The sequence below is a fragment of the Melopsittacus undulatus genome, chromosome 4 (assembly GCF_012275295.1).
Source record: "Melopsittacus undulatus isolate bMelUnd1 chromosome 4, bMelUnd1.mat.Z, whole genome shotgun sequence".
NCBI classification, from domain to species: Eukaryota; Metazoa; Chordata; class Aves; order Psittaciformes; family Psittaculidae; genus Melopsittacus; species Melopsittacus undulatus.
Genome location: NC_047530.1, coordinates 35,238,239 through 35,261,398, shown reverse-complemented (window position 1 = coordinate 35,261,398; position 23,160 = coordinate 35,238,239). Strand labels below are relative to the sequence as shown.

Genomic DNA, 23,160 nt, shown 5'->3' with positions numbered 1-23,160 from the left:
AGGCCTACAAGAAACCTGAGAGGGACTTCTTACAAGGGCATGTAGGGATGGGACAAGGGGGAATGTCTTAAACTGAAAGAGGGGAGATTAAGATTAGATATTATGAAAAAAATTATTACTGTGAGCATAGTGAGGCACTGGCAGAGGTTGCTCAGAGAAGCTGTGGCTGCCCCATCCCTAGCAGTGCTCAAGACCAGGTTGGACAGGGCTTTGAACAACCTGGTCTAGTGGAAAGTGTCCATGCCTGTGGCAAGTGAGTTGGGACTAGGTGATCTATACAGTCCCTTCCAACCCAAGCCGTTCTGATTTTATGGAAGGATGGCTCCAGCTAGAGGTTATCATTCCTCATTTTGAAAAGCAAGTACTTTCTTCAGTCTTCATAGAATCACAGAATAGTTACAGTTGGAAAGGACCTCAAGATCATCTAGTTCCAAAGCCCCTGCCATGGGCAGGGACACCTCACACTAAAACCATATCACCCAGGGCTTCATCCAACCTGGCCTTGAACACTGCCAGGGATGGAGCATTCACAACCTCCCTGGGCAACCCATTCCAGTGCCTCACCACCCTTACAGTAAAGAATTTCTTCCTTATATCCAGTCTAAACCTCTGCTGTTTAAGTTTCAACCCATTACCCCTTGTCCTATCACTACAGTCCCTAATGAGTAGTCCCTCCCCAGCATCCCTGTAGGCCCCCTTCAAATATTGGAAGGCTGTTATGAGGTCTCCATGCAGCTTTCTCTTCTCCAGGCTGAACAGCCCCAACTTTCTCAGCCTGTCTTCATACGGGAGGTGCTCCAGTCCCCTGATTGTCCTCGTGGCCTCCTCTGGACTTGTTCCAACAGTTCCATGTCCTTTTTATATTGAGGGCACAAGAACTGCACACAATACTCCAAGTGAGGTCTCACAATAGTAAGATAAAGTTGATGGGCAAGCAGCTATGAAGAGCAAACACCTTTCTGTAGATAATTTAATCAGTACTTGGTAACTAAAGACATGTTATTAATCCTTCAGATTAAAAGATGTTGTAATGGAAGAACTAGCTATAGGGGATCTCTGCAAATGGTGATGACAAGTACCAATATGAAGCACTGGAGGGTAAAGCATTCAAAGTATCTGTGTCTATTACATGAACTTGGCTACTTGCATGTTCCTGTCCAGTTCTTCAGGCATTCAGTATACTTTCAAGCATTGGAGAATTGGAAGAATTGTCTGGAACCATCATAACCAGCTGACAACAGAACATTTTCCTATCTGTCAACAGCCATACCTCTGGTACACTGCAAAGTACATTTTGAGTATGTGCTGTCTCTTCACTGATAAAACTAGGTTTAATTTTATTTGTGGTTTGTTGGGTTTTTCATATCAAGACACACACTTGCTTTAAAGAGAAGACAAATTTCTTGGTTGCATAGTGAAAAGTTTATTTAAAGGGAATAAGTTCCAATATACTTTTACAAATCAGCCACAACACATCAAATATAAACAGTACAAACCAAGCTTAGAAAGAAGCAAGCATGCTACAAATGTAGCCTTCATCTGTGCCCTTCAGCAAGAGGTTCAGTGCCAAATTTTGTTGAAATAGCCTCTCCTCCATTTAAAACTCCTATCTTGGGAGAACATGAAGAGCAAATGGTTGGTGCTGAGATCTCAATTTTGAAATCACAGGACATCAAAAACGTTCACATCACATAGGTAAGCGCTGACAACCATCACAGTTCACAAGAATGTAGGTCTGAAAAAGGTATGATGAGCTTTACAAGATACTCCCCATTCACAGATCTATGCAAGCAACTTGGAGCAGTGAGTTGAGAGCACGCTGCTTCCCTCTGAGGAGAGCAGACAGTCACCAGAGCATCCTGAAGGCTGCCAGGAAACCATTTCCAGCTATTTATAATTTCCAAACACGGCTCCTAAACTGTGAGGTCATTATTTGGGAAAGCCTCCTTAGCCCTCAGCTTTATGGTTGGCATCCAGCTTCTTGCCCAAGGAACTTAACTCACCAGTCCAGATGGGCTTAAACCAAATAGCCTCATTAATGGCTCACAAAATTCTTGCTCTCTCCTTGCCTGATACATTTCTTGTATGATGCTTCTGAGAAGGCACCATGTAAAATCCAGAATGGAACACAGAAAAGCCAAGGGGAATCAGACCCACTGTCCACCCAGCCTGATGTGTCTTTAGCTTCAACAGCACCAGTGTTTCAGAATAAGTTGCCAAAGACTCTTTGGAGGCAAATGTGGAATAACCCCAAAGAAAATTCTCCTGGCAAGATGTATTTGAACTCTGCAGATTTATGTACCTTCTAAAGCTTTATTAAGTTACATCAAATTAATTTATTCAGATAAATGACTTAGCATTTTGACTCCTGCTAAACTCCTGGCTTCTTTTAGTCTAATTAATTAGCCAATCATGATCAGTTCTCAGTTTTTCATTCTACCCATCAAGATATTCTCAGTCATATACATGACATTGTCACATCCAATATCTTCCCAGACATAAGGAAAGGAGAAACAGTCTTTCCCTTCACACTTGTAGACCAAAAAAAGACCCCTTTTCTGCTCTGGTCTCTTATCCAGCCTCAATACCCATAAGCACACACCACTCAGTGCTGAAATCAGACACTCTTTATAGAGAAAATAATGAATGACCACAAGGAATGCTCTAGTGTTCCTCTGGGCCTCAGGTTTACCACCACTATATCAAAAGAAGACCTCTGGTGTTCCTTGGTACATGACAACAGCATGTGATTTTTAAAGGCAAAGATCTTATGGCACCAAGAAACTCAAACACCATTTTATGACTCAACTTACAGCAACAAGACAGTCTAATGAAGAGCTTAAATCTCCAGGAACAGCCTATAGGGCTCTCCTTGCCTGATTTTAGGAAGTGTCTCCCTTCTACACAAATGGGCAAAAAAACGAGAAGAAATCCCTTGGACTAATGATATCTATGGCTCTTATTTCAGACACGCTCCTTGTTCCTAAGGCACCTTGTGAGAAATCCTCTGTAGAGTGGCTTTAGTAGGGATAATGAAACAAGAAGGAAGCGTATAAGCAGTGGGGATAAAAGTGAACTCATTTAGGGATTAATTCTCTACCCTAATTCCCCACATGAATCAGTAAGTCTTTCAGCAACTAGGCATTTAACAAGGTTCATCTCTAACACACATCACTAGGTCCAGCACCACCATAACTGACCCACTGCAGGCTACAGTTGAAGGTTACATGCACACATGGTTACAAAGAGATGAGTGCACAGGGTAGAGCAAAAAAAGAAAGGTGTTTTGCTGTCTTTACACTCAGTTGCATAGAAACTTCACTTTCTTCTTAGCTCCTGAAGTCAGACTGCTAAGCTCTCTCTCTCTTATGCATTTTCACCTTACCTGTTCATGTAAGTGGCTCATTACCAATAATCAATCTGATACCAGTATCCTTTCACAAGAGTGTATATTACAGGCCTCCAAAGAGTAAATTAAATAGGTACAAGTGGTCCCTGATTTAAGTGATTTTTCACTGTCCTCAGTAAAACACATCCATTTTAAACTCCTGCTGCTACATTACACCTAAAGAAAAAAAAAACAAAACAAAACACCAAAACCAAAAACCCCCAAAGATCACACAAAAGCAACAACAATGACCGTTGGCATAAAAAAATGCCCAACAGATTGTACCCATTGTTATAAATGAAGAATTATACAAACTAATTTTTATGCAAGTCCTGCACTACATGACTGGCATATCTCTGGCTGAACACATAGATCGTATTTCTTGATCTAAATTATATTCAAAACAAAACAGAAAACAATTTTGTGCTTTCACAAAAGCAAAGCCAAAATGCAAAGAAGCTTCTTCCTTGATTTAACTTTTTTAATTTTTCAACAATACACAGGGAGAAGAAACGCTTTTTAAAAACCTATCTGACATCTTCCTTCCACAGAAACAAGGAAGGAATTTTCCCTTCTCAAGGATTAATTTTCCTTGCTGAATTACAACTCCTTTTTCAATTAATTTTTCTTTCTAGACCCAAAGTCTAGTTTCAAAAGCCTGTGAAAAGAAGGGTTCCCATCACTCCTTCAGCCAGATAGCAGGGTTGGATACAAATCCAGGAGATCCACCAAGCCAAAAAAGAAGGCATGAAAAATAAGGTTACTTGTCTGAACCAACTATGGGTTTGATTTTGAATGGGAATGGCTGCTATTAATCACTAGCTACATGGACAAGCTATTGGATTTATTAGAAATTAATGAAGACTATAAGCCCTTCCAAAGAGAAGTTGTCACTTGCATAATGAATGCTATCTGAATACCTGAGAAACAACATACTCATATAATGTGGAAATTAAGAAAGCATAAGCAAAAAGAGGAATTATCCTGCACAACTGTGAAGCTTCTGTTTCCTGCAGATGAAATACTCTGTGCCTAAAACTACCTTGTGTTCATAAGAGCAGATACTTCTAGGAAACTTTAGTTTCTGGTGTGAGCAACACACCAAATGCTTTTGGTTCCACTGCAGCAGGCCTACCTATGGACACACTGCATTTGCAGTCCAGGTACATGCTGGTTGGGATGACAAACCATATTCAATGCTTAAGTGGTCTTAAGTCAGTGAAACAAGGAGATGGGCACAGTTCTTAACAAGTGACCTGAGCTGCCGTATAGGTTGGTCCACACTTCAGAAAGCTAGAACTGAGCAATAGGACTGCCATCTGCAGTGCAACTCATCTAGACTAAAACCACCAATGGCTTGAAAACTAGCACATTCTATTTATGTGCCAGTGAGGGATCAAAATTGGTTTGTGAGGCAGACCATACTTCTTACAACATGACAAAATGTACTTCAAACCTTAATGTGAGCAACACACAGACAGGAGGGGGAAGTAGCTGCAAGCTAGCAACAGGAAGGCCATGCTGTAAGGGAAACAGTTTTTTAGTGGAGATAACCCACTAGCCTGCAATAAGCTGTGCAACTGAGTATCCATAACTGACTTCATTGTAAATAAATCCTAATTATAAAGTGGAGTAGGTGCCAGACAGTGCATCATACACTAACCTGCAGTGCACGCAGGGTTCTGTAGAACTCCCAGCAAAGGACTGCTCAACAAAGCAGTTGTTGAGTGGGGCAGTGCTGACAGTGTGGTCAGACAGAAGGGTCTTTCCTATCTTATCCTGTTTAGTGTCTAGGAACTTGATAGACAAGGACTATAAAAAAAAAAGACAGCACCTTACCCACATTGCTCAGGCCTGATCCAAGTGCTGTACAAAGGCCACAGGCTGGTCCTTCATGTCCCCCAGGAGTGCTAAAGGCAGGAATAGTCCTCCCCAAGCTGCTAAATGAAAGAGCATCTTACTCTAACAGATACCAAGCTCTGTATACTGATACTGTTCTGTCTCCCTGCAAGGTTGCCCTGTGGTTGCCCCACTTGAATAAGACAGCTTTGCAGTCCCCCTTCACCAAGGTGCACTTGCTTTTTCAGAGTCCAAAGCAGCAACAACTCTGCTCTTTACACTGACCAACCCTGCTCCCTGCCTGCTCACCCAGAAAACCACTGTGCTCTTTGCATTTCCACTCCTCCTGTTCCCAGCTCAGGCTGCCCTACTGTAGACTGACTAATCTCTCTTACCATTTTGACCTACTAAATTGCTCCATGGCAGGGAATAAGTAAGCAGAGATAGTTAAAAGAAGAGCTTGAATATCGAGCAAATTGCACAGCATTACAATATATCCTTAATAAGAAATATTCATCCCTCCTATGAGAGTGAAGTCTTTGGCTTTAACTACCCAAAATCAATTTGTCCATCATTCCTCTCAACAGAAGGAACAAGTAAGGGTGCTTTACCTGGAGGATTTAAAACTCAGAGTTCTACTGGAATTACCATGCAAACAGCTATTTTGTGTCTCTGCAGAGGTATCAAAAATGTAAATACAGCAGTATTCTTAGAAAAGAGAATTATTTCAATTTAAAAGTATTAAAATAAACAAGTTACAGATAAACATGATTTAAAATTCATCTCTGAAGGATTAACTTAATCCTTGTTCAACTCTGCCAGTATTTGAGCAGAAGGTGATCACCAGTGCCACCACCAGCCACAAAAACATGGCAAAGGAACTCCACCCTTTACCACATAATCAGGGTTAGCAATGGCCTTGCTGATTCTGGTACACAGAAAGGATTGTTTAAATCCTATATCTTTCAAGTTTCTGAGCAGAGATGTTCTTCTCTAACAATACCTTTGCAACAGCAATAGCAGCAGACAAGCTACACTTCTCTGGGGAGCCTTTTTTCCTTGCTAGATATGTTATTATCCAGCTGGCAGCAATACCAGTGAACCAACATGCTGCTACTGTGAAATACTTCCTATTTTTTGGCTGAACTCCAACCTTCTCATATTTACTCAGCACAGCTGTAATTTCTTCTCCTTGACATCTGGATTACAGAAAAACTTCTGGCAGTCACCGAAGTTTTAACCATCCACATACCCCTACAATCAACAGATGTAATATCCAATTCTTAATCTGTAGGGAAACCTTCTTATTGACTTGTAGGTGTGCACCCTCTCTCCCACCCCTCCTCGAACACATGCTGCGCCTGGTGTTCGGGACTGCCTGCTGTAGCATAGCCAAGCCACTGCGGCAGCGGCTTCCGCTGGCCAGCTGCGCCCCCACCCGCACGAGTGAAGGAAGCACTAGGTGCTGGTGACATGCAGTGGTGGTAGGTGATAACATCTGGGTGGCTAGGTGACAAGCCAGCTATGCTTTTGGCTCACTGAGACTGACAGCTACCCTCTAGTGATGCAGATACAGCAGGAAAGTTGGAAAAGTTACTCACAAAATAGTAACAGATCAAAAATATTTTCACTTCAGTTTGTACCAGCACAACAGATCGAAACTACGACCACCTTAACTTGGCCGCTGGGCATTTACCAGCTATGACATGAAGGCCCAGCCCGATGCCTGCACAGAGCAGATCTCCCAAAGTTTTACAGAAAGAGCAGCTGCCTGTGGACAACCAGGCAGACACAGCTACCTTTCTCCACTGGGACAGAAGGGGAGGGTATGGGGAGAAACCATTTAGTGTCTGAAGAAGAGCTGGCAGAATTGTGCCTTGGTTCCATCACACAGCAGTGCCCATCAGGCAGTACCAGGGTTGGGTGGCAGCCTGCTACATTCACCATTACCTGCCTGCCGTCCCTGCCCTTCCCTTTAGTTCAGCTAGTGTAATAGACATGAAAGAACAGAGTCTTATTGCGGAGGAGAGAGTATGAGTTATCAAATTTCAGCAGGTAGATGCCCTCGCCTGGGTACTCATGGCTGCCTGCCTGCACCTCCCGATGGCTGTTCCTCCGATATACTGGCATGATCTCTCCATAGCGGTTCCGCAGATAACTTTTGGAGCCTCTTTCCACATCCCCAACAGGGGCGAGTCCTAAATGGGAGAGAGGAGATAAGTTAGTAGAATGGGAGAAAGGAGACAAGTAAGCAAGCCAGAGCCACTTAAGCTACTAGGGTTGTCCAGAAAAAGATCAAGACAAGAATGCAGCAGAGGCATGCAAGTATATGTCTGGATAACTGTGACAGCATTACCCACAGTGTTTGCTCTGACCTTTCTGCAAGTAATACCCACAAAGTCCAGCTTTCCTTACCATGACAAAGAACATGCCAAGAACCAGTGCCCTTTGGAATATAGATGGGACAGTATCCACTTGCCTGCCAGCCTGGTCTCCTCTCCCTGGACTTACCTTTTAGACACCTTACTTTATATGCACAGTATGAACCAGTGATACAGGCCTGAAGCAAAAGAAAGGTAGGAAAGCTCTTAGCTATAACCTCACTGTGTTTATGTCTTCAGTCACTTTTCCAAGAGGATTCCTCAAACAGAAATTTAGCCCTTATTGGAAAACCTGCAAAATTAATTTCAGACACCAACTCCCTCGCTACTCTGGTCACACATACACTGAAGCCACGGAACAGGCAACATCACTGTGTGTTTCACAAGTACAAAGACACAGACAGCAATCCTCTAAAATGTAGTCAGTGGGAGCTACTGATGGCGGGTGGGGGGAGAACAAACAACCACACAACAAAAAACAACCAAACAAAAAACCAGAACAAAACAACCATGAACAAAACCAAAAAACACCCCAATAACAAAACAACCATCCAAAAAGCCCTGAAACAAAACCTTTTTGCCTCTACTCACCACCAGAAATTTCTCAGCCTGAGAGGTTAAAAAAACTGGCCAAGTTCAAATTTGAGACCCTGCTCTTTTTATCAGCTACAAGGTGAACAAGTGAATTCTGATCTTATTTTTCAATGTGTTCAATTTTAAGAATGTTCTCAGGAAAGAACAGCCACTGACATACACTGAAGCAGGAAGGGCTAAGTGCTTTCTCATCGCAGCCTAACCAAAACCACAAAAGGCTGCAGAGATAACAAATGAGCTGAGTAAATAAAGTAGATGGAAATTACAACATCTGACAGTCTCAGCAGCATATCAACAAGCACCACAAATTAACCCTTATAAGCTCTACACTAACCTTCGTTTTCCTCCTCCTCTTCTTCATCCTCCTCATCACTGGATTCGCTGACCTGAACGGTAATGGCAGTGCTAGTAACCGTGGTCCAGTCAAAGTAGACTCCAAAACCAATGTCGTAGTCATCTGTAGCAAACTCCCAGCAAATGCATTTCCCATGAGGATGGGTTGGCACACGGACTGTCACCACCTCGCCTCGCTTCACCACCATCCGGCCATTCTTCTCCCTTCCCACCTTGGCTTTGAATTCCTTCGTCTTCTCAGTGGTCCACATGGTGGGTGGAGCCAGAGGGGGAGGCTGAGCTGAGACATGGAAAAGATTGTGGGCTCACCTGACTTTTCACTACTGACAAACTCTTACCTGAAAACACTGAAGCTATTTCCAATAAGGCTTTTGCACTCTAGACCCTGCCCCCAGAAACCCTGGACATGAAGCTTTCAAACTCACTATCCAAGAGCCCAGATTTCCATCAGAAATTAGCAGTGTCTCAAGGATAGCCTCTGATCTTCTTCTCTAGGCAGGACTCACCTTTCCTCTGTTCACCAAGGAGACCTGCAGTCTCCAGCTCAGCTGAAAGGATATCCACAGCACCAGTGTGATCTGACTGAATCATGACTATATCTCCTGCTCCTTGAGGTACATGGTAATTGGTCATTCGAAAAACAGCTTCCTGCACAAAGCACATAAGAAACCCAGTCACAAAGACCATCATGGTAAGAAAGTCCCTAGCTGGATTTAAAATGGCATATTAGTACTTTAGGCATCTTTCTGAAGCCAAGTTAGACCCTGCAGAAACTTCTATTAGGTAAAAAAGAACTATCTAGCTCCAAGACACCTCTCTGCCTTTTTTTCCCCACAGCATCAAAGCCATGAACTTTGAAGTCAAATGTTGTGTTAGTCTCACAAATTACACACCCCTAGGCCTCCCTGTGAGACCCTGGCCAGGCACTTTTTTGCATCTGCCTCAGAGTTAATTGTCACCTCTCAACAAAGCAACAGCTTTGCAGATTACAACACTTGGAAAAATTTCTTAAGACACAATTTCTCTAGGGAAAGCCTTTCAGCTCTATGTGCATCCATACTACAGCTACAATCAAGCTGTCCTTTGCTGCATACTAGTTAAAAGTGAATCTGGTTGACTAGGGCCAGCCCTCTTTCCTCATATATTCAAGCTCACAGCTCCTGAGCTGGGTGCTACTTGTGTGGGTTTTCCCAGCTGTATCTGTAACACAAACAAATTGGCTGCTCACCAAACAAAACAAAAGACAGCAGTCACTTTCAGCTCCTTCTTCCACAAATCTGCAAGAAGGGAATTCCCAGAAGCCCCAAACAAGAGGCAAAAAAAGATAATCACCTTGAAGCCTTAGCAAGCTGAAACTTCAAGGAAATGAAGACTAGCCAAAGACACAAGAGGGATTTTGCAAGTCAGACTGAATCTGTGTTACAATACTACTTTTGTCTTAACACCACCTTCAAAGCCTCAATCCCATAGCCATAAGATAGCAGTAGAGTGGAAGTACTATTGCTTCACCTCTGTCCTTGCTTTCAGATATAAGAAACACACACCTACCTTTTTGAGGGACTGGATTTCATCAGGCAGCTTCTCTTCTAGTTCAGACACTTCCCGGTCCTCCAAAGTGCCGGCTCGTTCCTTGGAATCCTCTGTCGTGCCTGCATTCACCTGCGACCCAGTCTGTGACCTTTCAGATGAAGAGCGCTACAATTCAGCACTTGCACAAAGGACACAGCCAGCAGAGGAATCACTCTGCCGTAGAACTTAAATTTAAATGGACTGAAGGGAACAAGCTTCTGTGTTGAGCACCTGCTATCTGCACAGAGAATCCTTTGTACCCCAGCTCTGCTCTCATCTCTAGGTGGCTATCTTCCATGTGAACCAGAGGGAGCAACTTCAGTGAGATACTTTGTATTTACCATCCTTTAGACAGCAGTAGTTCCCTGCACTCACCACACAGCATGCCAGCTCACCAACACTGTATCAAGTACAGAAAACAGTAGCAACTTGCTGCTCAAGAAGAGACAACTTTGTTTACGCTAGTTACTACATGGTATCTGCATACTCTATCAGAGGTCAACTGGATCAGTGAAGATTCAGAACAGTTTTGACATCCATCCTGAAAAAGCCTTCCATTTTAGTGGCCTATCATGTCTTTCTGTTACCAATCTCCAGGGATACAGGGAACACCCAGGTGTCTCTCTGCCATATTCGAATATGCTGCGCAGACAAGCAAGCCATGAGACATAGAGCAGCAGCACAGTAATAGCAAAGAGGTCCAAGTACTGCACAGTGACACAAAAAAATGGGCATGTTAAAACAAAAAGAAAGGTGTGTAGCAGGAAGAGAATGAGCAAGAAAGCAAACATTTTTGAAATTCATTCTCTGCTGAGGGTTTTCTTCTAAATTACATTAAAGAATGCTGCATATTGTCTTTAGCTGGGAAGAATTATCATCCCAGCTGAACTCAGATGGAAGTCAGAAGAGTCTCTTCTAACATAACTCTCAGTGTGAAACTTCCATGAGAAGCAACCTAGTCTTTAGTAAGAATAGAAACAGTTGTCCTTTCAAAAAGCAAAGCCTTCTCACAGCACTATAAAGCCAATGTCAACTGCCTTGGACTAAAGGATCAGAAACACGAGAACACTACTAAAAGAAAATATGTGCATTTCCTCAAGTGTCTCCTTTCAGGAATGAGAAATTCTCATTAGCAAGGGATTAGGCCCCGGTATAGTGTGGAATAGCTAAAAAAAAAAAAAAAAAAAAAAAAAACCCAAAAAAAACAACAAAAAACCCAAACCCAAAACAAAACAAAAAACCCCAGAAAAATCCCATACACAGCTCAACTCAGACATATTCTTTCCTGTATCCTTAGAGAAGGCTAGTACAGGCCGAATGTGGCTTTTGTTTCCAAATCTTTACTCTTATGGGGATAGAGATTTGATCCAGAAATAAAGCCATTTCTTACTTAAATTCTCTGAACAGTATGGTAAACCTTCCTGGGAATGGCATGATAGACCAGAAGGTCTGCAAGAACAATTCAAATGAGCTGAATACCAGGATACACAAAATGGTAGCAGATGAACAATATAAGAAGGGACACTTGTAAGGGACAGTTTTTTAAAGGAACAAGTCTCACAGTGATCTCTAACAACTTCTCTCTGAGTCCAGGAAAAATTTTTACTTCTATGCCATTGTTTTCCAACCCATTTGCTTTTTAGCTTAGCAGTTGCGTGATCACACCTAGAAGGGCTATTTGGTCACTTGCTACCAACAGGGGCACATGTCTGATCAGAAGGCTCTCCATCAACATAGGAGCTAACAGTTTGGGAATTTTTTCTTCCAGACACCACTGAAGCCCAAGACATTCACTGAAAGATAAGCAAGAGCTATACAAGTTTTATAAGCAGATTACAAAGACAGGGTTCAGCTGATTTCTTTTCAAACAACTCACACTTCAGGACAACCCCCATTCTTTTCAATGGGGATTAAGTTAGACAAATTTATCAGGTACATCTACAAGTATCCAGTATCTACTGTGGCCATGTCACTCACAGTCTGTATTAATCCCTTTGAAGAAAACTCAAGGACATAATAAGAGATGGAAAAACACGTTTGGAGTCAAGAAGGCTCATGAAGATGTCATTAACACCAAACCGACATGGCATCAAACTGCTATTTTAGCAAGAAGGGGGGTTTGATGGTGGTGGGGGAGTTGTTCTGGATTTTTTCTTCCCCCTCTTTTTCATTGTGGTTGTGGTTTATGTACTGTGTGATTCAATTAAATAATTTCTGAAATTGTATCCTGTGCAACAAATGTATGATGGCAAATGAAACTCCACTGCATATAGTATTAGTGCTTGTAACCAATGCAATTGCTCAGTCACAAACACTACAAGCAAAATGCATAGCAACAAGCCAAACATCTGATAACAGGGCTGATCTGCAGCATTAATGAAGATGTGACACAGAAAACAGAGTGAAGAAAAAAAAACCCAAAACATTGACAAGAAAACAGTAAAAGGTGTTGTCTTGCTGAGCTCCCACCAGAATTATAGACAGTGCAAATGCTTAATTATTAAGGAATCCTTCAAAATAGAGAAAATTTCCTGCTGAAAGCTTATTAGCTCTTAAAATGGACTACAAAAGCTTGCAGGGCTTCTTCTAAGCTGACTGATTCTGTGATTTGAACAGCTGAGCCATTTATTAAACATTATTTCATAAGTTTTAAAACAATCTTAAGCCTGCCAGAACAGCTTCTTCTATACTGATTCTGGTACACGCTGTCCCAAAGCAGATAATTTAACCTCCAGTCCCTTCCTTCACCAACACAAAATCAATGGCCACATGGAGGAGGTCACACAGGTGAAGCAGACTGCCATGCATGTGGGCCACAATACACAAGAAGATCTTCCTACCTGCTCTGCAAAGTACTGGACTCCAAAGAATCAATCAGCTGATTTGTAGGCTCTGTCTTTTGGGCTAAGTCTTCATTTTCTAACAATAAACAATATACGGAGAGAAGGTGAAACAAATTTTGGTCTTGAGAATACACAGATAGGATGACAAAATCACAGCCAGCAGTCAAATATTGACAAGGTCACACGGCTGTGGAATGAAGAGCTGTGCCAACCAGTTTTTCATGTTGAGCTATATCTACCACCTTGTAGAACAAAGATTTTTAATTGCCTCAACCCCAAGAAAGGAAGAACAAAAAAAAAAAACATGCATGTTTTTCATGCAGAACCACTCTTGGAAGCAGGGTTTGCTCAGGAACCTCCAATCCTCACTTTAGAAGGACAGAACAAGGCCAGATTTCATCATATAAAACCACGCTGATAAAGCCCTAGAAAAAAATCATGCCGTGGTTCCCACAGGGCAATGACGGATGGAAATTCCTAGGTCACTGCTGAAAGGACTGTCTATAAAAATGACTCTAGGTCTCCCCTGAGTCTCCTGATCTCTGGGAAAGCTCTGTCCCCATGCAACTGCGGTACACACTCCACTGCCCCACTGTATGGTCGTGTTAAGGCAGCGAACTGGGCACGGACAAGTTCCAGCTTTTGCAGCTCTCTGATGACATGTCTTAGAGCCGCTGGCCGTTTGGAAGAGTCAATCTGGAGCTCGGAGGCACCTCCAGCCCACAGCACCAAGCCCCCAGCAGAAACCATCCGGCTCCCGGCCAGATGGGGCCTCTTTCACAATGGAAAGCATCCTCTCCCTAATAAACCTCCATCACCTCTCGCTCGTTCCACTGCCGGGAAGAAACACCGGGAACTGCTGCTGTAGTTTCGGGCGCTGGAGCAGCAGGAGAGCCCAGCACCCCGTTCACAGCAGGGCCGGGGTCCCCGCAAGCGCGGGTACCAGCCGCAGAAGGCACCACAGCAGCCAACCCACTCGGCACAGCAAACGCTAGCCAAGGACTGACTCCGGATGCTGCTCTTTGCCAGAGGTACTCTGTTTTCACCGGAGCAAACTGCCACCGTGGAAATACGGCTTCTCCGGGAGGAAGGAGGAAACCCATCACGGAAACTCACGGCGTTCTCCTTGGCTAAAATAAGTATCCCCGGGCTCGCAGCCCCACAGGCACTGCCCGGCGCCCCCTCGGGCAGCTCAGCCCAGCCCACCCCGCCGCCGGGGAGGGGGACGCTCCTCCTCAGGGACCCCGGCCGGGCTGCAAGCGCTCGCCCCAGACAGGGCAGCGCGCAAGCGGGAAGCCGCTCCCGCTCCTCCCCGCGGCCAGCCCGGCTGCTCCCTCCACTACCGAGCCCGTACCTGAGGGGCCCTGTGCCGCGGGTCCGTCCGGCGCCCCGGCAGCCAGCGGCTCGAAGCGGGAGCCGGCGGCGGCCGCCAGCACGTCCGACATGGGCAGGGCTGAGAGGGCGGCCGGCGCGCGCGGGGCCGAAGGCGACAGCCGGCCTCGGCGGAAAGAGCCGAGTGGAGCCGAGGAGCTGCGACCGGCGGCGGAAACACCCGAGCAGGAGAAGCCGACAGAAGCCGAGTGGGCGCACATGAGCTGACGGTCGGTGGTGCCTCGGTGCTCGCTCCTCAGCCTCCCCCCTCAACAGCGCAACCAATCAAAACCTAGTTCCGCAGAGCCAGCGTGACGGAGCTGACGGCGTGAGGGGGGTCGGGAGGGAGCAAGGGGTTGCCTCCAGGAAGTTGCGGTTGCCATGGGAACAGGGCCCCGGAAGGACGCTTTACCGTGGCGGCCTGGGGACAGCTCTGATGGAGCAGAGACTGGGGACTGCTGGGCCGGAGCCCCCCTGCCCCTTCCTCGCCTGGAGCGCCGAGGAAGTGGCCCAGTGGGTGGGGAAGCTCGGCTTCCCCCAGTACGAGGTGCGGGGTCCGGCCCGGGCGGGAAGCTCCTGCCCGAACTCCGTGTGAACGTGAGCGTGTGTGAGCGTTGACGGAGGGCCGGCAGTGGCCGCGGGCGATCCGGGCCCACCCGCCTTCCCTTCCGCTTTCTCGCTCAGGAATGCTTCAGGGCCAACGGCATCAGCGGCCGCCGACTCATCCTCGTGAACTGCTCCAACCTCCCTGCCATAGGAGTCAAGGACTTCAGCCACATAAAGGTGCGGGCGGCCACGGGTCCCGGAGCCCCCTCCTCAACCCCTCGGAGCCCAGCTCTGACCCTTTATGCTTGCAAGCCCCTAGGCCACTGCCTGTCCACCGAGGCAGATGGCTTATTCAGAGAGGGAGCCTGAAGCTGGACAACCAAATTCGTTCACCTAAACACTTGTATCCTTTGAGTCTTTTGAGATATAAACCCTTAGCTGGCTGGAGATTGCAAGCTTCCTCTCTGGGACACCTAAAGTACATCAAAAGTGCTTGGCCTTTCGTTAAGCCCATGTTGCTCATCTTGCCCCTTGAAGTTGCATAGCCAGATGCATGTGCCTTGCTTGGATATCCCTCAGAATTAACTTTTTTATTCAGTAATTTTCCACTTACTCATAGAACTTTCAAAAATCTAGTCAGATTTAACCTGCAACAATTGAGCCACCAACCTGAGGCAGCAGAAGGGCAACATGTTATTACTTCCTTGTTTTACACTTTGCTGAACACAAACAGCATCTGTCTCTTTTTTTATAAACATGTAATTGTCATTTTCCTTTCAAACCTACATCTTTTGTTTAACAAACGCTCATAGTTAAGCTAACTGGTAGGCTGAAGTTTGGGGCTACAGCTTCCTGAAAGTTCAGAAAATAAGAAAGTTGACTTAAATTTCAGTACCCTCCTTCCTGTCCCTACTGGAAACCACAGAGGGACTCAGGCCTGCTTTTACAGATCCAAAGCCTTTTTTTCACATCATAGTTTAAAGTTGCTTTCCCCAGCACAAGAGGACACAAGGCAGAAGTTCAAATAACCAGGAAGAGAGAAAAATGTTTATGCTCCAATGACTATAGTATGAACACTGTTAGTTTTATTCTAGAGCACCAAAAAGCTATTTCCCCATGGTTCTGTCTGGCTGCACAATCAATTGTTTGAAACAAAATATGCCACCAAAACCCTTGCCTAGTGTTGGTTAGAGCAGAAGGCATCAAATTTATAATCCTTATTTTTTCAGACAGGAGCCTTTTGGGAGCATTTCTAGTACAAGCAGAGACAGCCTTTTTAGTCATTTGTACTCAGTAAAGGTAGCAAAAAGTTTATAGGCTTTGAAAGCTTCAGCCTCTATTTGGGATACAGGGATTATGCATGGTGGTAAACTAATGGCAGAGAAACACTAAGCTATGGGTTAGGGATATAATTTGTAACCCATTCTTCCTCCTGTAGAAGCTGTAATTCCACAGGGCTAAGATACTGGAGAAAGCTTGGGAATGAGACTCTCTGTAATGTTTTCCAAAACTTGCAAGTGAATTGGGAACATCTTACAGACTTCAGCAGAACTTGGATGTTCTTGACCTTTCCTGCTAGTTATTTGTGTTTTAGAGAAGTTTGGTAGAATCCAAGTGTGCAGAGCTTTGAGTAGGTTGTGGTCCTGTGGGTCTTTCCAGAAGTGTGTACTAGAGCAGGTGCAAAGTTAAGGCCATAACCCTGAGCACGTAAGCCAACAAGAAATATCAACGAAAGTCTATACCCAGTTGAAACTAAGATAGTTACTATAGAAATGAATGTGATAGCATCAGCTCAGTGAGATAGAAAATTTTTGCAATTAGGGGAAATGGCAGTTTGGCAGAGAGCTGCACAGTGAATTATGTGGAGGCTGTGCAGTATGGACAAGTGAAGTTGCCACTGGTTTTAATTCCACTATACTGGTACTGTAAATATCAAGACCACTGAAGATACTGATCCAGTATTCAACTGGTGTCACACGAAGTAGGGTACTGCTCTTCAGAGTCATGCCAAAGGTGGGAAAAAGTTTTGAGCAAAAGCTGGGAAAGATCAGTAAGAACTTGTAAATTGTATTTCAAGGCTTCGGTTGAAGGTTGCATTCACAGAAGTGACTTCAAAAATGATGGCAGGGTTCTGTTCACTGACAGTTCCAGGTCCAGCTGGCTCAGGCAGCTCTGTCACCCATCATTTTCTTACTGAGCAGTATGGCTTACTGGCTTAATTAGTTTTTACAGTTCTTCTGCGTAGACTCTGTTGTTGACAGTATAACTTAGCAAACAGCAGTGGTTTTGTGTTATGCAGAATAGACTCCGGCTCATTCACCCATAACTTGTTTGTTCTGCAAGTGCAAAGAGGAAAGCAGAGCTATATGTACCATGAAGAGACCAGCTGCAATGCCATTCCCCACAGTAAATCTGGAGAAATCTGCTTTTCTTTACAATGTCACTCAGGGCTCATGGGTTCAGATCCCTTTTGAGTTGCAACTTCAAGTGTGAAATTGTTCCAAAAATCAGAAATTTCATTCTTTTTCTTGCTGCTCTGACACAGGATGAATGGTATTAGCTGTTGTCCTGTGAAATGAGGATTTCTGGTATTTTGTCTTGTATTTCAGGAGATTTCACGACATGTACGAGAGCTGCTAGGGACTGAGGAGCCTGCCTTCAGCAGATCCATTGCCCTCCCATACAGAGACAACATGGGTCTCTTTTTGGAGCGAAAGTCTTCGTCAGGAAAGAAAGCAGATGCCCTCACGTTTTCACAGTTTATCAAAGAAGCAGGACTAGAGCCCTATACTACAGTTCCTACTTTGCAAAAAGCCCAGACTGGGGTAGAAACAGATACCCTCCCTGCATCACAAGGCACCCAGAGGCAGGATTAGAGACTCGCACTGCACTTGCACCCTTGTAAGAAGCCCAGCAGAATACACCATAATTACCTGGAATTTTGTCCAAGGAAATACAGTTCTACCTTCTCCTGATCATAGAAAAGGCAATTGCAGCTCTTAGCATTTTGATGACAGCAAGAACATCCCTATATTGGCTCTTTTCTGCAATCTTTTGTTTGCTTCCAGGAACTAAATGAAGCAGAGTCTGTAAACCAGACCGTACCACTGTCTGTCTTTCAATTCTGCTTCAGAGTTGATTAAAAAGACAAAAAAAAATCAGACTTATTTCAGTTACCAGTGATGAATAGCAACTTTCTGGCAGCTCCCAGGCTTTAGTGTCTGCCGACTGGGCTCTCTCTAAAGCCCAGATGTTAAGACAAATGACACACACAATAACTGATATACAGGTGTGGTGACAGCTGCTGTCAACGACTGTAATTAAGTGAGGGGCTTATTTACAACATAAGTAACTAATCCCTGGCCTCACTGCAGAAATTATTTCCTGAGGCAAAACCAGGCACTGGTTTATCATAGCAAACTGTAATGAAATACATGATAGATGATGGCAAGAAGTATAAGAGAATACCGTAAGCTGAACTAGTGGATTTAGGGAATAAAAAATGCTTTGTCCTGGGTGGATTTGTACAGAATATCTAGTTACCTTTTTTTCTTGAAGGAAATATCATTCAGTCTGTGGTGGTGGAGCGCATTATCACCAGCAAGGAAGTATGAATAAGTGCTGATGAAAGCCTGTCTCAACAGAAAGACTACATCATTATTATTGTCTGGCATCAACAGCTGCCTCAAGATCCCCCATGGAAAAATAAATTAAAAAAAAGAGACTAGCCCCACTCCTGTTTTGTTCTTTGCACCCTTATTCTGCAGCCACTACAGAGTAACTGTAATTTGGTTTTGTATTTCAGTTTTCTAGTGAAACTGCAACAGAAACCCAGTGAAACGGAAGCAGTTTGTAGGCCAAGATGACTAGGTAATAAGCAAATTCAGACAAAAATAAGGCAAGACTCGGGCAGTTAGAGAGGAGCAAGTCTGCTGAGCAGCCTGAAGGGTGAAACTTGTAGAAGCTAATGTGTACATTGGGTATTTGGCTGGAGACACTATGCATGAACAGTGCTGGTTCTCGCATCCCTCAGTCCTGGGAGGAGGCTGGGATGAGATCGCAGCAAAGCTTTCTGATATAGGCTTCATTAGAGTTTATGGGGGTTTAGAATAATAGTTGTTTCCTCTGGACTTTCTGAGAAGATGTCAGAAGCAGCTATGGAGAATGAGGTCCTCTCATCCAATATCACACCAAGCTCCGCTGCAGCTGAAGGAAGAGATGTCTTTGTGTTTACAGGTCCACCTTGCTTTGTAGGCCAGTCTCTAAAGGCTGCCTGGTACAGTAGAGCAAGATGGCTCTGGATGAACTTACTCATTTCCAGCAGCTGGCTAAAGGGAGACTCTCTCAGTTGTGCAGCTATCAGGTCAAACCAGGGAAAGGCTCTGGGAAGAGAAAACAAGTGGATGTGCTTATGTGCAATAGCAGTCTGAAGCAGCTTGCTAATTAATGGTAAATGGTTTTATTTAGTGCCTGACTACAAGTCTTTTTCTGGGGTCTTTGAGAAACAATCAGACTTGGATACTTGATAATTGGATACTTGGATACTTGGATAATTGTTTGAGGCATTACTGTGCCATGCAGAGCAAAACTGAGCTTAATGGCTCTAGAACAACCCTGCAGAAGCAGGAATCCTTTCCCTCAAGAGTTGTGAACATCCTCAACAGTCCAGACCATGAAGTACCGTAAGAACTTACCTGTAAGCACTGCCTTCTCTACATATTCCCACAGGATTTTTTTTCTGCATTCAATGCCCCAGCCCTGATCACTGGCTTCAGACAGCAAAGCAGTCAAACAGGAACTAAGGACAAAATAACTCGGGCTCATGGACCAGGTCCTTTACTGCTCATACATCACCTAAGGCAATCTTCCCTGGCACATATGCAGGGCAACAAACAGTTCAGTGTCTTTCAACTCAACAATCAGTGCTTCAGCTGTGAGAGGAAGCAAGTTTCAGAGCAAAGAGGAAGCCTGGACAAGTAGTACCTCAGCATTCAACCCTTTACTTACTCCTCTTCAGTCACTGAAGAGGCAAAAACTTTGCTGATGAAACTTTTGCACACAACTGTGGGCAGGAAGTTTTGTGCTCTGCACAGATGGGGTAGCGTTAAGGGAAATGGAGGTCATTGTGTAATTTCAGTGCCTTCTGGTGAGGCAGGCTCTGGCACGAGCTGCTCTTCAGGGCTGCAGAGAAAACCATCCCCAGCCATTCAGCATTGACTCCTACTTTCCCTGCAGGACAAACAAAATCAAATGTCAATTACCACTGTGCACACAAGTGTGAAGGGATATTCTCGTCTCCCACTCATGAGAAGAATTGCACTGGCAATCAGTCAATCAGAGCTGGTTAATTTGAAACCTCTGGTTTAGGATCATTTAAGATGAGGGATGCTGAAATTAATAGTAACAAGTAGGACAGCTTATATTTCCTTTAGCTCATTCTCATTGAGTTAATAGGAAACATTTACAGGCTACATATAAAGTCTTAAGCAACTCAGCCATTATGGCATGATGTGCACTGTAACTGCTTTAAGAGCATTCAGCTACACAAGAATTAGATGTGCATGCAGAAGTGTACAATGAAATACTGATGGTCAGAGGTAACCCAGCAATAGGAACAGCACGTTCATGGAAATAGAATTTGGTCCTGAAGGAAGAGAAAAAGAGACTTTGGACCATGTTCTTGCTCAGAAAGCATACCTCAGCTCCTGCTCCCCTTTTATTCTCAGAGTTACTATTGTTTCACAATTGGAAATGGCAGCTCTTTAGCAACTGGTGGCAGGTACATGAAAAGCAGTGCTCCTGAAAGAAAGAGTGACCCCTGGGGTGCTGATCAGAGAAACTGGTGAAGATGACACATACTACCTCATTTTGCCGATTCATTTCTTGTACACAGTACCCCCTTCCACGCACACTATATCCACTCCAGCTTTAGCTGTATGATGGCAGGATTCCTCTAGGAGGGTTTTCTTCCCACACTGCCCTCCTGACTAACGAAATTATCATCAGCCCAGACCCAGCTTTGAATCCCACAGACAGGGGAACCACTGAGTGCACCTCCTCAAAAGAACTGCTATTAAGTTAAGGCAAAAAGGGCTTTTACCATGTTGCCCACACAGCAGTACACCCTGTTCCCTTCACCCCCCCCACTCATGGATGGATAGGATCCTGGCCAGGGGCACTGGTGCTGCAGCCTTACAATGGCACTGTAGCAAAGGAGGTGCTCCAGCTCTCCAGAGGGTTGCAAAGGCAGCTGAAACGAGCATACCAGGGAAGAGAGGTAATGCTCCTGGAGACTGCTTTTGATCATGTTTTTACGTATATACCCACAAAGCCTACAACTTCTAGACAAACAGAAAGCTGAATCCCTAAAGTGTTCCCATGATTCCAGCAGCTGGGGACTTGGAGAAGGGACTAACCAGTGCAGACCAACAAGGTCTGCAATGACATTTCACAATAAAATCATGAGGGGTAGAAAGAGCTGCACCCCATTGGGTCCCAAATGATGGCAGCACATCCAGGCTTTGCAATGTCATGGTCTGTTTTACCTGAGGAGAGGGATGGCAGTGATAAGGCTGTACACAACACTGGGTTCTGGATGGCAGGCTGAATGACAGAGCAGATGGACAGCACATGTGCCAGGAGGCAACAGAGGAACACAACATCTGCCCAGGCTATCAGCTGAGCACTGATTGTTTAAAAGTATGCAAGGCCCTGCTTCTGCAGGTCTGCTGTAATAAGCAAGGAGAAAGGGACCCAAGAGCCCACAGAACCAGCATGGGTCACTGATCAGCACCTCCAGGCACCACACCATGGTTACCTGTGCTCTGCACATGCAGGTAAAACACAAACTACCACCCCTAGGTTGGGATCACTGGCTACCCTCCCAAAGCAGCTCAGAGGGACTTTGACTGCTCCCCATCACTGTTCCTACATGGCTAAGGCAGCAGCAGAATGACATGGAGCAGGCAGCCCCTCTGCCAGTAATGAACATGCAGAGAGCTCAGCTGCCTGGCCCTGGTTCACACAGGCTGACATAAAGCCTTTGGCTGAAACAGCCAAGCCTCAGGATCTGGCTAGCAGTCAAAAATCTATAAAAAGCCATTTAATAACCCCTCCTTCCTCTCTGCCCTGAGATGATTAGAAAGAGGATTTTATTATTTCATGCATCTCCCTGAAGAACTGTTCTCCCCACTTGTCTTGTTTTATGTGAGTTTATGGGGCAGTTGACAGTTCACATGCAAACAGTTGCTGTAATGATGCAGGCTGATCTCTCCTGGCCAGGTATTCGGGGCCTAGCAAGCAGCTTTGCCTGGTACAACTGACCCTGCACCCATGAAACAAGTAGAGGGCCAACTCTGTTTCAGTACTGCCATTCATTTAGGGAGATGCTTTCTCTGTTGGGTGAATACTTAGCATCCTGGAGTCTCAGTCACTGACCAGGCTCATGTCAAATGACAAGGAGAATTTTGAAGAGCCACAAAAATGGGTGGGACTAAACTAAAATGGGCATTAAACTAGCCAGCATCCAAAGAACAGGGTTGATGTCCCCAACACACTGGTATAGGATTGGTAAAAAAAAGCAAGCAACTAAATTAGTATTTGGCACACAGTATGTTTCCAAGCAAATAACAATCTTTTGTATAATAGCATCCTCTGCTTCCCAACTTAAAAAAAAAAAGGGTGAGTTTCCATACCTTCAATATTTTTAGCAGAAAAGCATTATTTAGTGAGTTTTACCTGAATTGCCATGAAAAAAGTACAGGTAAAAGTCCATGTAAATGCAGCCCCATTTGCAGGTCCAGGCTGGGGAGCACTTACCTATGCTCTCAGGGCACACTGTATCCTGCAACTGCAGACCGAGATTAGGGTATCAGTAAGTATAGCCAGATCACAGCAACCCTGCTGCTGAACAGATACATCTCCCTACACATCTGTGTCATTGTTCAAATCACAACAGGGGCATCCAGGACCCATGCTTAGAGAACACAGATGTGAAGGCTTATTTTATGGCTTCATCAGATTCCTCCAAGGATACGTTCAGTTTCTCCCATTGCTCCCTGACAAATCCCATTCTAATCACCATTCCAACTCCTACAACCAAGCAGTGTCTGGGCCTGGGACATGTGGGAGAGCTGGCAGCAAACCTTACCCTAGCCAACAGCATCCTGGGTTGCCTTAGGATGAATGGTGCCAGCAGGTTAAAAACACTGATTCTTCCCCTCTTAACTCCAGCATGCTATGGCCAGCTCTGGGCTCCTCAGTACAAGAGACATGG

The 23,160-nt window shown here is 44.7% G+C and overlaps 3 protein-coding genes across 4 annotated transcripts; 1 reads left to right on the top strand and 2 right to left on the bottom strand.

Annotated features, from left to right (window-relative positions):
- Window positions 1-1,399: 1,399 nt before the first annotated feature.
- On the bottom strand, window positions 1,400-14,413 carry TMED8 (transmembrane p24 trafficking protein family member 8). 2 transcript variants are annotated; one of them, XM_034062241.1, is made up of 6 exons: window positions 14,323-14,413; window positions 12,966-13,044; window positions 10,105-10,234; window positions 9,063-9,204; window positions 8,537-8,836; window positions 1,400-7,425 (listed from the first exon to the last, which is right to left on the bottom strand). In XM_034062241.1, exons 1-6 carry the CDS (start codon window positions 14,411-14,413, stop codon window positions 7,208-7,210), a joined length of 960 nt encoding a protein of 319 aa, XP_033918132.1. In that variant the 3' UTR covers window positions 1,400-7,207. The 2 variants fall into 2 exon arrangements, with proteins under 2 accessions (XP_033918132.1, XP_033918133.1); XM_034062242.1 differs by lacking the exon at window positions 1,400-7,425 and adding an exon at window positions 7,635-7,787.
- A 199-nt stretch (window positions 14,414-14,612) lies between these two features.
- Window positions 14,613-18,574, top strand: SAMD15 (sterile alpha motif domain containing 15). Its single transcript, XM_031048715.2, has 3 exons — window positions 14,613-14,886; window positions 15,024-15,122; window positions 17,495-18,574. Exons 1-3 carry the CDS (start codon window positions 14,776-14,778, stop codon window positions 17,759-17,761), a joined length of 477 nt encoding a protein of 158 aa, XP_030904575.1. The 5' UTR covers window positions 14,613-14,775; the 3' UTR covers window positions 17,762-18,574.
- A 398-nt stretch (window positions 18,575-18,972) lies between these two features.
- On the bottom strand, window positions 18,973-23,049 carry NOXRED1 (NADP dependent oxidoreductase domain containing 1). The gene is given in 9 exon segments (XM_034061306.1): window positions 18,973-19,091; window positions 19,197-19,267; window positions 19,893-19,947; window positions 19,950-20,136; window positions 20,986-21,112; window positions 21,431-21,470; window positions 21,473-21,613; window positions 22,704-22,734; window positions 23,035-23,049. Coding segments are annotated over 9 exon segments (786 nt in total).
- Between the last annotated feature and the right edge of the window lie 111 nt (window positions 23,050-23,160).